Below are 13493 nucleotides of genomic sequence, written 5' to 3' on the forward strand. Positions count from 1 at the left end.
GGAATTTTAGTTTCTTTTGAAAAATTAGAAGATTCTACATCACAGCTACCAGAATCTCACATGGTGATCAGACGGAGCAGAACAGTTTTCTTTTCTTTTCTTTATTTTTGTGAGGAAGATCAGCCCTGAGCTAACATCTACCGCCAATCCTCCTCTTTTTGCTGAGGAAGACTGGCCCTGAGCTAACATCCATGCCTATCTTCCTCTACTTTATATGTGGGATGCCTACCACAGCATGGCTTGCCAAGCGGCGCCATGTCCACACCCAGGATCCGAACCAGTGAACCCTGGGCTGCCGAAACAGAATGTGTGCACTTCACAGCTACGCCACCGGGTCGGCCCCAGAACAGTAGTTTTGTCCTTGAGATGAGGCAAGTGCTACAGTCCCTGTCACTTTCAGTTGTAAATTACAACTGGCCCACTTCATTCATAATTTGCCTTTTCCACAAGGGTATTTGGGTTTTTGGCCCTGGCTCTACATCTTCTGGAATGAGTGAGATGTAGGGAGATGACTGGTTTTGCAGGAAGGTAGCTATGGCTCTCTTTCTCTTGCTTGTTCTCCTGTCACCACTTCCCAGAACTTTGCAGATCCGCCTCCCAAGGAAGGCAGCACTGCTGAGACCCGGAGACCAGCCAGTGTTTGCACAGGAGCCTCCTGTTCATTGTTTCCTTTATCAGCTTTAAAGTTTCAGACAGAATTTTGTTAGGACACTTGATATCTGCTGGTGAGCCTACGCTCTATTCAACCACTGGTTCAAATAAACCAAGAGCCTTTGGCAATTTTCTCCTCAGGTATTCTTTTTGGAAATGTACGCACTCACTTACATAAGAACTGACCTTTGATTTAGTTAAAACGAAAGCCAAATGTGAGGCGAAGGAGCTGTTTTTCACCCTGGAAAAATGATCTTCCTGCCCACTGTCCACACTACTTGGATAGTAGTCAGGCTAGAATTGAGTCTCTGGAGGATTGTGGCTCCTGGCACTCCCCTTTCGGAATAGCCTCCATCTGGGATCCAGACCCGAGCCAGATAACCCCAGGGGCCGGGGGTGAAGGAAGTGGGTGCTTGCTGATGCCTGGAGATGGTTGCACTTAGCAAGCTTTTCTATGTATGAAGAAAAGACCAAAGAAGCAGTCTGCTGGCATCAACCTTCAGGGTTTAAGGGCCCAAGTCACCTGTTATATTTTTGTCAGGTGTCCTCTGTCAAGGTTATTTGTTTTCTAGACGTTGTTAGAATCTTACTGAGCTCATACCATATAAGAAGTCAGCTCTCATGCTAAACAAGCTCACGCTTTTGCTGCTCTGTGAGACTACGCCATTTCTATGTAAAGTCTGCAATGATAGTATGTTTCTGGAACTGTTGGTCCTCTCAGTATTGTAAAGGAGCCCATAGATCTTTTGTATATGTAAAGGCTCATGTTTTATAGGAGCCTGGGCAAGAAGGGATGTGAGCAAATCACCTTAAGAGGAGGGCTGCAGAGAAAGAGGATCCTTTGTTCTTTGGAGATGTGGGGGTGAAGGAGGGGGTCTGGTCTTGGTGTATGTGCTGTCTTTGACCTGAAACTGAGCGAGTTCACATCATGGCTTTTATGCTGGAGGGAGGAAGGAGCGCTGACTCGGGAGCGTCCTCTCGGGTTCCACTGCTGTCTAGCTTTGTGGCCGTGTTTAGGACACACTGCCTCTCTGGCTCAGTTTCCTCTTCTAAACAAGGAGGAGCCTGGACTGAAGCCCTGAGGTTCTGTTTGGCTGGAACATTTCCCAGTTCTGTAAGAGGTCCTCAGAGTACCCTGAGCCTGTGGGCAGGGACTGGCAGAATGCTGACCCTCCCCATTCTGTCTGCAGAATGCCAGGCTTGTGGAGAAATAGGTGGTCATGCAACACACCCCTTCCCCAAGCCTGACTCTTTTCAGGGTCAATTAACATTCATTTACACAATAGATGGCTGCAAGGCGGGAGTGTCAGAAGCTGATCATTTGGCCTCACAGAGCATAAGGCTGCATCCAAGAGCCACTTTAGAAACCTGCCCCCCCTGCTGGAGCAGGTTCCCTTTCCTCCCTTTGTGGATATACAGCTACCGTGAACTGTGATTGGAAAGACCACAGTTCTCTACCACCACGCTGGCCGAGGGATTGTAAATCCAGAAAGCCACTGCCAGTGTAGCCTGTCATGCCCGTCTCTGACCTGGGGTGGGGGGGGGGGGGGGGGGGGGGGCTGCGGCAGGAGACCACTGGGAGCTTCCTCTCTTTTGCTGGTTGGGGCAAATGGCATTAGCAATACCAGGCAGTTGCCAGGAATAGGAGGAAAGACTGTGTCTGTTGTTTTGAGCTCTTGAAAACGTCATCTTTCGTGATTCTGTCTTTAAGAATTACTTAGCAAGCATGTCTGGGTGATGCAGGCTTAACAATGACAGGAAGTAGGTTGGGTTACATCCCAAGTACCAGATGAACACGAAGCCTTGTTCTTACTTATTTAGGGATTCAGAGTGTTTCCACCCGTATGGATAGACCAGAGAGAACTATGTGGTTTTCTCTATCTTTGTAAGAAGGTAGGAGTAAGGACAAAGAATTGTGAATGAGCCAGAAAAAAATAGAACAGAAGAACTTGGAAAAAAATAGGACAGAAGGATGGATCAGCTCAAATGATCCCATACAAAAATTGGATAGAAAGCTGGACAATAGTCAAATCAGCACCAGCAATCACGTAGAAGATCCAAGTAGAAAGATGATCCAATGCTATGTTCTAAGATGAATCAGCTGAATGTTGTAAAGATGAGCCTTAACCATGCGGGCAAAATTCATCATCTCCTCTAAATGGTCCCTCTATTAGTTTTGACGTTACTGTGGCAGGCATACGTTTCCAGCAATGCTGACCAACCAGGTTAATGCACAGTAATGCTAGGACAATGAAGAACATCACAATGACCCGGCAAAGCACACGGCATTTGAGGAAAAAGCACCAGGATGCAGGGAACTCTGTGAAGCGAAGGGTCTTCCAAGGTCTTCAGGATGTAATAGGTCAAGTTTAAGTATAGAGACCTCCACTTGCTGACCAGCCCCCAGGCCCAGAATCCACTGATTGGTAACTCAAAACCTGCGTGCTCGGCTGGTCTGTGTTGATAGCCTTCATCTTTGGTCTGGAACATACTAGACACCAAGGACAATACTGAGCTAAGTGTAACCCCAAGAAGGTGTAAGAATACAGGTAAGAATGAATATCAGTGTGAAGGTGATAAAGAAATTTAAACTCATGATATCAATATTTTAACACTAGTTTAAGAAAAAAGGTAATAATAAATGAAATAATCACTGTGATAATTCGTATTTGCTTTGCCTGCTTTTAAGGATTTTAAAGCATTTTTAAAGATCTGCTGTATTAATTTAAATGCTTCAGACAATTCTAATAATAAATTTGACCAATGTATGTATGTCTGTGATAAAATTAATTTGTGAAATTTACAAAGTTTTGATTTATTAACTATGCCAGTAGAGTTTAATTGTTTAAAGAGATATTTTTATTGCAGTATAGGAAGACTAAACTGAGCACTACAACATACAGAGAAGCCCTGTAAGAAAAAGCCCAGCTATGGGAGAGGATTCTAACGGCGAACAGGCGGGGGAACCTGATCGTTCTATTCTGGATTTCTCACGGGAGCTAGCTCAGTTTCCACCTGGCCAGAGGGCAGGTGTCAGGCCTCAAATAAGGGAGCCCATTGACAGCAGGCAGCCTGGGTGAAGCTTCCGCTATCAATTGTGCTCAGAACAGCAATTTGTGGGCTGAGGATCCTTTCTTTTCCCTCCCGGCCACTGCGCTGGCTACCGCTCATTTCTGTTCTGCAGGCAGAGAAGCACTGCAGGGGAACTGGTGCAGAATTTCAAGAAGGGATGCACAACTGTGCCTTCTTGGATCCCACACAAGGCTGGCGATGCTGACTAGCACATTGCCCACTGAGCATGAATCACCCGTCGGCCGCACCCAGCCCGATGTGCAAATACTTGTTTCCCAGGGGATCTTCTTCCGATGCCCGCTTGGCTGGTGTAGGATCCCAGAGCAAAGCTGCTGCTTTGCTTTTATGCGTGACTGCTTTTCTCGATGTTGCTGAGGGCTCTGCCAGCTGGGTGCTCCTTCGTCATTGGGAGCCAGGTGCCTGCTGGGCTCTGCCAGGGGCTCCAGCTGCACAAGCTGAGCTGGGAAACGGCTCTCTCACCTTGGCTTTCCTGGCCTTAGGAAAAACAGCTGCTCTTGTCCCTAAGACTCCCCCTTCTGCACCCCTGAGTCTGAAGCCTCCGCAGGGACCTCACACTGGTGGCTGCTTTGGGGGTGTGTCCCCTATGCTGCAGTTTCTACAAAAATAGCTGCAGAACTGTAGCCTCCCCTCCCCCCACCCGCCCCATCTCTACTTTTCCAAAGATTCTCCTCCAACACATGAGCAAAGCCGCCCCTGGAGATTTTGCCTGAGGATGAGCCCTGAACAGCCACTGGGAGGACATTTCCTGCCTGTACAGAAGAGGCCTCTTAGATTCAGATTCTTGGCTTTTTTCCCTCTTTAGGCCCCTATTCACTAAGTGACTCAGTGTCTCTTTTAAAAAGTGCTTAGGAGAATTAACAGGGCCTTGGAGGTTTGGCTGTAAATGGTAATGACGACCAAACGCCGCAGATGCAGGGAGGAACCTGCGGCCCGGTAGCAGGACACACCCACAGGATTCCTTCTTCTCCAGCTGCTGTCCACTTTCAACCTTTTCCTGTTCCCATTAAAAAAAATCTGCATCTCAGTGGTGACATTCTTATATTTTTATCAACTTCCTGTCTTTAAGCTTCGGCAAAGAGGCCTTGCTCTGCTCAAGGCAGCTAGCTGTTTAATCCTGCACGTCCAAGCTATCCCTCTGGAATTGCATCTTTGTTTCTGTGGCTATTTGTCTGCTTTTCTTTAACCGCACAGTTTTTTTATCCCTATTAATCCAGGAAAATAATCTAAGAGAGAAATTGCTTTCTCTGCGCAATATTTTAAAGTATTGTTAAATGACTATGTGGCCTGGACTGTTTTCCATTATTATTATTTCTTGATGCTCCTTCTTTTGTGTTTGTCTTATGCTCCATTTGCTTCAGAATTATTACATTTTGAGGGAAGCAGTTCTTTCCCCGTCTCTTTCCTCCCAGGGCAGTTTTAAAAAAATGTTTCTATGAACACATTTTATCCACATGCCTGTTCATTCTGCTGGGCAGCTGGGTCATTTGCAGTTTACCCTCTGTCTTGGAGGAGATGTTGCCAGCGTTGGTTTGCATTCTTAAAGTCTGATTAATTGTCCCGTTTGACTATCTTGATGGATTACTCAGGTGCACGTGGCCTGATTTTGACTTTAGAATTAAGGACTTCTTGGAGGTCAGATGAAATGCCCAGCCTGTAGCAAACTTCAGCAACACACAAAACCTGTTTAGGCAGAGTGGATGGGGCCGACAGCCCCAACGGAGAGGCGAGCAGTTGTCAACTGCAAGTTTGAAGCATGGTGACTGGATGCCGTGGTCCCCTGACCCTAGAACCTCCAGGTGACTGGCCAGGTGCTGTAGAGACCACCCACAGCCTCATCTTCCTGCCAGAGATGGGTTCCCCCTCCTGACCCACCAACTTTTCCACAGAGGAAACTGCTGTTGGATGTTAGGGAAATAGGGTTTCCCTTTGAAATTAGTATGCCAACTGCACGGGAGGGCTCCTGGCACAAAATAAGCTGTTCTCACTGACCAGCAAGTGGCCCTCCATTCACTTCTTTTAATTTGGGAGATGTCATTTCAGACACCTTCAATAAAGAGAACTTGGTACGCACGGCTGAAACAGGTAGAGTGAGGGGGTCCCTCTACCCGTGGCTGCTGCGGGGCCCGATGGACCTCGGATCCTTGGGAAGAGCCAGGCTGGCCCAGGCCTGAGTGTGTGCAGAGACGGGAGGCTAGAGGGGGTGGGGGAAGAGGAGACAATCCTTGAGTCAGAAGACAAATTTCTCTCCTTCTTCTCCTCCTCCTTCTTTGCTAGTCCATGGAGAACTAAGGGTTTTCAACTCTTCCCCCAAAGACTGAGTGTTTTGAGCTGTGCCTTCCCCCATCTGCAGCCTAGTTTCTGGGGCAAGATGGCCTGGGTTACTCCGTATCAGAATTCCATGGTACAGCTTTAAGTCACTGGGCATGGAATCAGACACTTAGGTTTGTATCATGGCTCAGGTATGTTACTTCATTAAGATAGTTAGTATGTATGAGCTTCAGTTTCTATACCTGGAAAATGAAGATAAACATCCTAGGTACCTCCTAGGGCTGTTTATAAGCATTGAATGACACCTTGTAATGGAAAGACTTTATAAATTGTAAAATGTTATGCAGAAGCAAGAAATTATTAAGGCAATGATGATGCTCTCGAAGGGATCCTACAAATTCCTTGCAATCATGGTGGTTTTGGTGTCAAGTTCACTTGGCCATGCAGCCTCTCTATGGCTGGAATCATCTGGAAGACTCAGAACTTGAGGGCCTCACCTGGCGAAGAGCTAGAGAGATTCGTTTTTAACTTTGGCCAGGGAGCAGGAAACTTTTTCTGTAAAGGGCCAAATAGTTAATATTTTAGGGTCTGTGGGCCATGCAGCCACTATTACAGTGCTCACTCTGCCGTTGCAGCACGGGAGCAGCCACAGACAACACACAAATGAATGAGTGCGGCTGTGTTCCAATAAAACTTTATTTATGGACACAGAAATGTGAATTTCGTAGAAGTTTTATATGTCACAAATGATGCGGGGTCGGTGAGCCGAGGAGTCGAAAGAAAGATTTCTTAGACTCTCAAGATCTGGCAGTAGTGCTCTTTTATTTAGAGAATAGTGTGGAATAGCATGGGGACAGGACCCATGGGCAGGCAGAGCTGGTGCGTGGGGACAGGACCCACGGGCAGTCAGAGCTCCTGCTGCTGCCGCGAGTTGAGGGTTAGGGCTAAATTTAAGGCATAGGTATATGATTCATCTCTTTACAAGACAAAGGAAAGAACACGAAAAAAAGTTAAAATGGTATCAGTGCAGGTGGGGTCTGGTCATTGGGTGATCCCATGACTTTTAGACAAGAATCAAATCGGATTAAGTAAAGGTTAGAAAGGTTAGACGCCACCACCCTAAACCAGTTACATGAGATTGCCAGACAGCAACCAACTTCAGTTCTTGCCTTCCCCATTAAGAGCTTCTAGGGACAAGGTCATCTCTCCTCCTCTTCCTGGTACAGAGAGGGAGGCACCCTCTACAGATAGAGATTTATCTTACAAATGTAAATGTGTCCCAACAAGGGCAAGTTCCATTCCCCAGAGCCTCCTTCCCTGTCCCAGTTTATCAAAAGCAATCAGCCCAAAACAATCCCGATGCCAAAGAGACATATCTTGGGGTGGCCAATTTCGGGTCCCTACAAGGTCATCCCCCCTTCCTTCACAAGTGCGAATGTCTCTCAAAAGGGCAAGCAAAATTCCAGTCCTCGGAGCCTGCTTCTCATCTGCAGTTTTAAAAATAACCAGCCTAAAATCCTCATCAACAAATATTAGTCTTCTTTTGAGTTTTTTAGCCATTTAAAAATGTAAAAGCCATTCTTAGCTCATTGACCACAAAAGAACAGGCAGGAGGTGAGGTCTGGCCTGCGGGCTTCATCTGCTGACCCTGCCCTGTCCTAGATTACTCCTAGGAGCCACCTGAATGGCCAGGTTGACTGTGAACATCAGAGAAACCAAAAGGGCAGCCTGCAGGCATGTGTCACAGGTCTCTTACTTTTTATGACCGTCCTTTCTGCCTTGTTGATGTCAAAGCATGTTAAATGGCAGCACTGAGGTCTACACGCAAGGCTCTTGCCAGAAAATACAACCTAGATATCTGCTCTCCAACTCTTATCAAAACCCCCATAACTGCAGCGACAACAAGAACGGCAGTAATAGTGACATTTGCGGATGGCTGCCTGGAGCACATGCAGCTCATCCATTCCTACAGGTAGCTGAACTTTCCCCTTGAGAAACCCAGACCTTCTAGTGCTGCATTCACGGAAGCGTCTATCGTGGCCCTTTGAAAAATTGATCCTGAGTTGCATTTGAGTGACGAGCCGTTGGTCCACGCTGAGGGGCACCGTGAGAAACAGGAGGTGTGAGACACCGCGGCATCTCTTACGGAGATGCTGTCTGAGATGCCATCGACTCCAGGGAGAAATCTGTCTCACAGCTCATCCCAGGAAAAGCTGAACATTTCCTTAAAAACTGGTTTTATTTTGCAAACAATGTAATTTCCTTGTTTGATTTGGTTTTAAGAAAGCGCATAGTCAAACATACCTTTAGTGACTGTAAAATACATGACAAGTCATCAGCAGCAAAGATTTCCTGAAGCTGTAGCATGTGTGCAGCACTTTTCATGCCATCCTTTTCACCTAATCCCCACACAGCCCTGAGAGGTGGGGAAAATTATTACCCCTATGGTAATGGACCAAATAATGGCTCCCAAAGATGCCCATGTCCTAATCCTGGAGCCTATGAATGTTCCCTTACATGGCAAAGGGACTTTGCAGACGTGATTAAGTTAAGGATCTTGAGATAGTGAGATTATCCTTATCAGGTGTCCTCACAAGAGGGAAGCAGAAGGAGACGTGACAGAAGAAGAAAGGAGATGCTGTGCTGCTGGCTTTCAGGACAGTGGAAGGGGTAAGGAGCCAAAAATGCTAGGAGTGCAGCTGTAGCAGTGAAAGGCAAAAGGCGAGGGAAGAGAGCCTCCCCTCGCGTTTCCAAGACAGTGTGGCCTTTGACCAAGTGAAGCTGACTTCAGACGTCTGCCCTCCAGAACTCGAAAAGAAGAAATGTGTGTCATTTTGAGCTGCCAAGTGGTAACTTGTTACAGCAGACGTAGGAAACTCATACACCCACTTTCAATCCAGGATGGAGATTGCCCAAGGGTTGGAATGAGGTCCGCTGACTCCAGACCCCAAGCTCTCATCCCTCACACCGCTCATCTGTTGTACGTGTCCTCACCTCCCTGGCTTTATTAGTCCCCTCTCCTTCCCTCCCCTCACCCTGCTTCTCCCACTTCCAAGTTCATCTTCCCAGCACAGGTGTTTTCTAATGCCTTTGTGTGATGGAGGCAGCATATAAACAAATACAGTGGAGGATCTTTGTGGCATGTGCGTGGGGTGGGTCCCTGGGCTTTTTCTAGCCCTCAGAATTATCTTCTGATTTAACAAAACAAAGGCCCCTGACTGCTTTTGTTCCCCCTTTTGCCTTTGTAAAAACTGGCACTCTTTTCTTTGCAGTAGCACTAACACCTGGACAGATCAAGACTTCTGCTTTTTCAGAAAATTTTGCTCACTTCCTGGTCAGTATTCAGAGCCTAGTGACTGCTTAAGAGGCTCTTTCTTTCCCTTGAAGGATTATTGTATTATTCAGAACAGTTTCTAGCCTAGGATCTCCCCCCTCCCCCAACTAAAAGAGAAGCTCTAACCCAGACAACAATGGATCCTTGTATTCTTGTCAGCCAACCCTCCGACAGCACTGTGCATATTGGGATTCTAGAAGCCCCCGATGTGCACTAAGCTGTCTAAACACCAGGGCTGGTGTTTACAACATGTAGCCTTTGCAGTATGTTATCAATGTGAAGGCCTGGGGGGCTGCCCCGTTGAGAATCCAGCAGCTGAAGAGGGGACCATCTCCATCTGGGGAGGGGTATGCAGCCATTCAGCCCCTGATAACTCAAAAGCTCTCAAGCAAAGAGGCAGGGCCCATCCCTGGAGAAGCTCCCAGGACACTGCTTTCCTTTATGCTGACCGCAAAGTGTACCAAAGATTCCCACTGACATTAAGGCTGTCGAAATGATGCTGGTTCAGGCTCTCTTCTTTTTTTTCCCCCTAGATTATTGCTCCTACAGGCTACAAATCCTGCCTCTAGCCTCAAATAGCTTTCAATCTAACATTTATGCTCCTACCCATTACCTGAGGGATCTTTACAAAATGTATCCTCCTCTTTGCCAAAAGGATGCAGCTCAACCTTGTCTGAGTCTCCTGGTGTATTAGGCAGGGTTCTCCAGAGAAACAGGACCAGTGGAATATACATATATGTGTGTGTACAGATATATACACACCTTCTGTGAATGCAGCACATGCAGGTCTGGGTTACTCAAGGGGAAAGTTAGACTACTTACAGTAATGAATGAGCTGCACGTGCTCCAGGCAACCATCCATAAATATTATATATTATATATATATACACACACACACAGAGATCTATAATCTAGAAAGAGATTTATTATAAGGTATAGGCTCACGTAATTATGGAGGCTGAGGAGTCCCCGATCTGTCATCTGCAAGCTGGAGACCCAGGAAGCCCGGTGGTGTAGTTGAAGGCCTGAGGGCCAGGACCACTGTGAGCAGATCAATATCCCAGTCCAGCAGTCAGGTAGAGAGTGAATTCACCCTTCCTCTATCTTTGTGTCCTATTCAAGCTGTCAACCAATTGGATGATGCCTCTCCTCACTGGTGAGGGTGATCTGCTCTACTCAGTCCGCCAATTCAAATGCTAACCTCTTCCCGAAACAGCCTCACAGACACACCAGAAATAATGTTTAACCAGCCAGCTGGGCATCCTGTGGCCCAGTCCAGTTGACACATAAAATTCACCATCACACTGGGGCTCTGATCCCATTTCCCACCTCATCTCTCATCCCTTCCTTGTGTTCCAGCCCTTCTGTGGCTCCCTGGACTCTGTTCCTTGTCACATCTCCCTGCCTTCACACAGGCCATTCTTTCTGCCAAAGTTCTCCTTCCAGTTCCCACCTCTATTCCACTTGCCTTCCAACAAAAGTCTAGACAGCAGGAGAATAATGGCATGGACTCTGGAGTCAAGCAGGCCTGGGATCAATTCATTTTAATTCCACAAATATTCACTCAATACCTTCTCTGGGCCACCGGGGATGTAATTCTGCTACTATTGCGTGTGAGGCCTTGGCACAGTTACCTAACACCTCTAACCCTCAGTTTACACATCTGTAAAATAAGAAATAACACAGAGAAAGCTTTTAGCATGGAGCCTGGCACATATAAACCTTCCATGAACATGAGATGTTCTAATTACTATTTTTATCATTCTTTAAGGTTGAATTCAAGCTTGATGACCTTTTCCCCGAAGGATTTCGTCCCCAACTTCACCCTCTCCAACCACAACCTCCCCGGGTGTATGACACATGCCTCCATTCCTGTCTTCACACAGAGCATTTACCCTGTTGTGTAATCATCTGATCCCCCACTGGTCTTGGATGAGAACTGTGTCTCCTCCCTTCCTATTTTCCAAGTGCCCAGGGAAGGGCTTGTGCCCGACATTCATTGACACCATGGAGCACCAACCCTTCAGAGGGAGGAGATAACCCCGGAGGTGGGTGATAGGCTCTTATTCTTTCCCCCATGCATCCACTCCTCTTGCCTCTCCTGCCAGTGTCTTGAAAGGCTGTGCCAGGCTTGGCTGCAGGCTGCAGGCTGCTCAGGGAGATGGACCTGCCATGGCAACCTTTTATGGGAGGGTGAATTGGGAAAACAAAATCCTGAGCAGTCCATTCATCTCAAGTCTTGCTTCTCACACTGTACCTAAAATGAATAGATGCCAGCAGAAAGCATCCCATCCACATGGGAAGAGCAAGAATAACGAAATCAATACCTCCAGCATCCAACCATTCACTCGCATTTACATTAAAAATTTGTGTGTGCGGGCACTTTAATGCTCCCTGTCCTTCTTTTTAAAGGAGTAAAGTCAAGTTGGACAAATGGCTCCGGAGACCAGCCTGACCATCTTGGCCTCTCTGAGGCAGCTCTGGCAGTCATAGGGGTCAGCTATGTGCTCAAGTGCAATATCTCCACTACACACCAGCTTATGGGGGGCCAACTTAGAGGCTTAATGGGCACCTCCCTTCCACCGCCTTCAGTCCAAACAGCATTCTGTACCCTGTCTACCTCCAAAGTGTCATATTCCACAATGTTGTGACTTTTTGTGAGCCACTTCCTCTAATCTTCATTCAAGATGTGATCCTGAGGCTGGGCTCATTTCTCCCCACTCGGGTCCCCTTTATGGACTGAATTTTGTCTCCCCAAAATTCATATGTTGAAGTCCTCATGCTCAGTACCTGAGAATATGACTGTATTGGGAGATTAGGTGTTTAAAGAGGCAACTGGGTTAAATGAGGGGGGCCTAATCCAACATGATTGGTGTCCTTCTAAGAAGAGAGAAAGGCACACTAGGAATGTGTGGGCACAGAGGAAAGTGAAGACAGAAGAAGATAGCCATCCACAAGCCAAGGCAAGAAGCTGCGGGAGAAACCAGCCCTACCAACACCGTGATCTTGGACTTCCAGCCTCCAGAACTGTGAGAAAATAAATTTCTGTTGTTTAAGCCCCCCATTCTGTAGTGTTCTGTTATGACAGCCCTAGGAGACTAATACGCATCCCAAAGGGTCGCCTCACTCCCTGATTATGGCAGTTGCCTGCATTCTATCCATCGAATTGCAATTTCTGTTGGTACAGCTATTTGCCCGTTGGGGTGATGGCCGTGGCTCATTCCCTTTTGTTGTGCCTAGCACTAGAGAAAACCCTGGAATTGATACCTGCGAGATAAGCGTTTGCTGAATTAATGAGCGATGCTGCTGTGACGGAAGCTCTAGGAGCATCATCAGAAAGACAGGAACCTTCTCTTTTGGCATAAGTGATCTTTTCACTCAACTTGCAAACTAAATAAGCTGGATAGACATCCCAGGTGCACAGCTGGAGACAGGGGTGCTACGAGAAGCCTCTTTTCCTAATTTTGAACTGGCAAGGCTTCATGATTTGGTAAACTCAGTGGTCATTTTGTTCTTTTTCAGGCTTTGTGGTATCAGTGAATTGCTATTTTAGACTCTCAATGTCTTTTTCTTATCCTCTTTATTGGTCTCTTCAGGCTCTCTCCCACTCCACCCCTCTCCTCCCAAGGGCTCCCAATGGCCCTCGCAGACCTGCTCCAAGTGGAGAAAGTGTTCAGTTTCTGGTCCCTTACCCTTTACCCACCTCAGCAAAGCGCTTAGCAGCCACATCTGTGGGCCTTAATTTCCCCATAAACACAAATGTTGAAGCAGCTTACCACAGCTCTGGTAGAGCACTTCCAAGCTCCCGTCCCTGCAGGCTGTGTGTGTGGGCCAGGCTTCCCCGCCGCCGCCGTTGGCAGAAATCAGAGTCCAGACAAGGAAGGCAGCCATGAAAGCCTTCATGGCGAGGGTGTGTGAGTGACCAACAGAAGAATAACAGGCCCAATAAAAAGGGCTTTCAGGGCTCTTCCTCTCTCCTCACTGAGGGGGTGACATGTTCAGTTTCACTTCTCATATATGTTCCTGGGGCACAACTGTGAGAACCAAAAGGCAGTTGGCAGAGGCATTTGAATACTGCTCCCCCAGGACCTCGGGCAGTTGAGCCAACAGGCTGAGGCTAGTCTGGGTCTGAGGTAGGTTGGATGGT

The 13493-nt window shown here is 47.2% G+C and overlaps 1 protein-coding gene across 1 annotated transcript in view; it reads right to left on the reverse strand.

Annotated features, from left to right (window-relative positions):
- The window catches only part of LY86 (lymphocyte antigen 86), a 65325-nt gene extending 52066 nt beyond the window's left edge, over positions 1-13259 (reverse strand). The window contains exon 1 of the mRNA XM_046641280.1: positions 13123-13259. Coding sequence (XP_046497236.1) covers positions 13123-13249 — 127 coding nt within the window. The 5' untranslated portion in view covers positions 13250-13259. The remainder of the gene's footprint in view (positions 1-13122) is intronic.
- Positions 13260-13493: the final 234 nt, after the last annotated feature.

The sequence above is a fragment of the Equus quagga genome, chromosome 15 (genome assembly GCF_021613505.1).
Source record: "Equus quagga isolate Etosha38 chromosome 15, UCLA_HA_Equagga_1.0, whole genome shotgun sequence".
Lineage (NCBI taxonomy): Eukaryota > Metazoa > Chordata > Mammalia > Perissodactyla > Equidae > Equus > Equus quagga.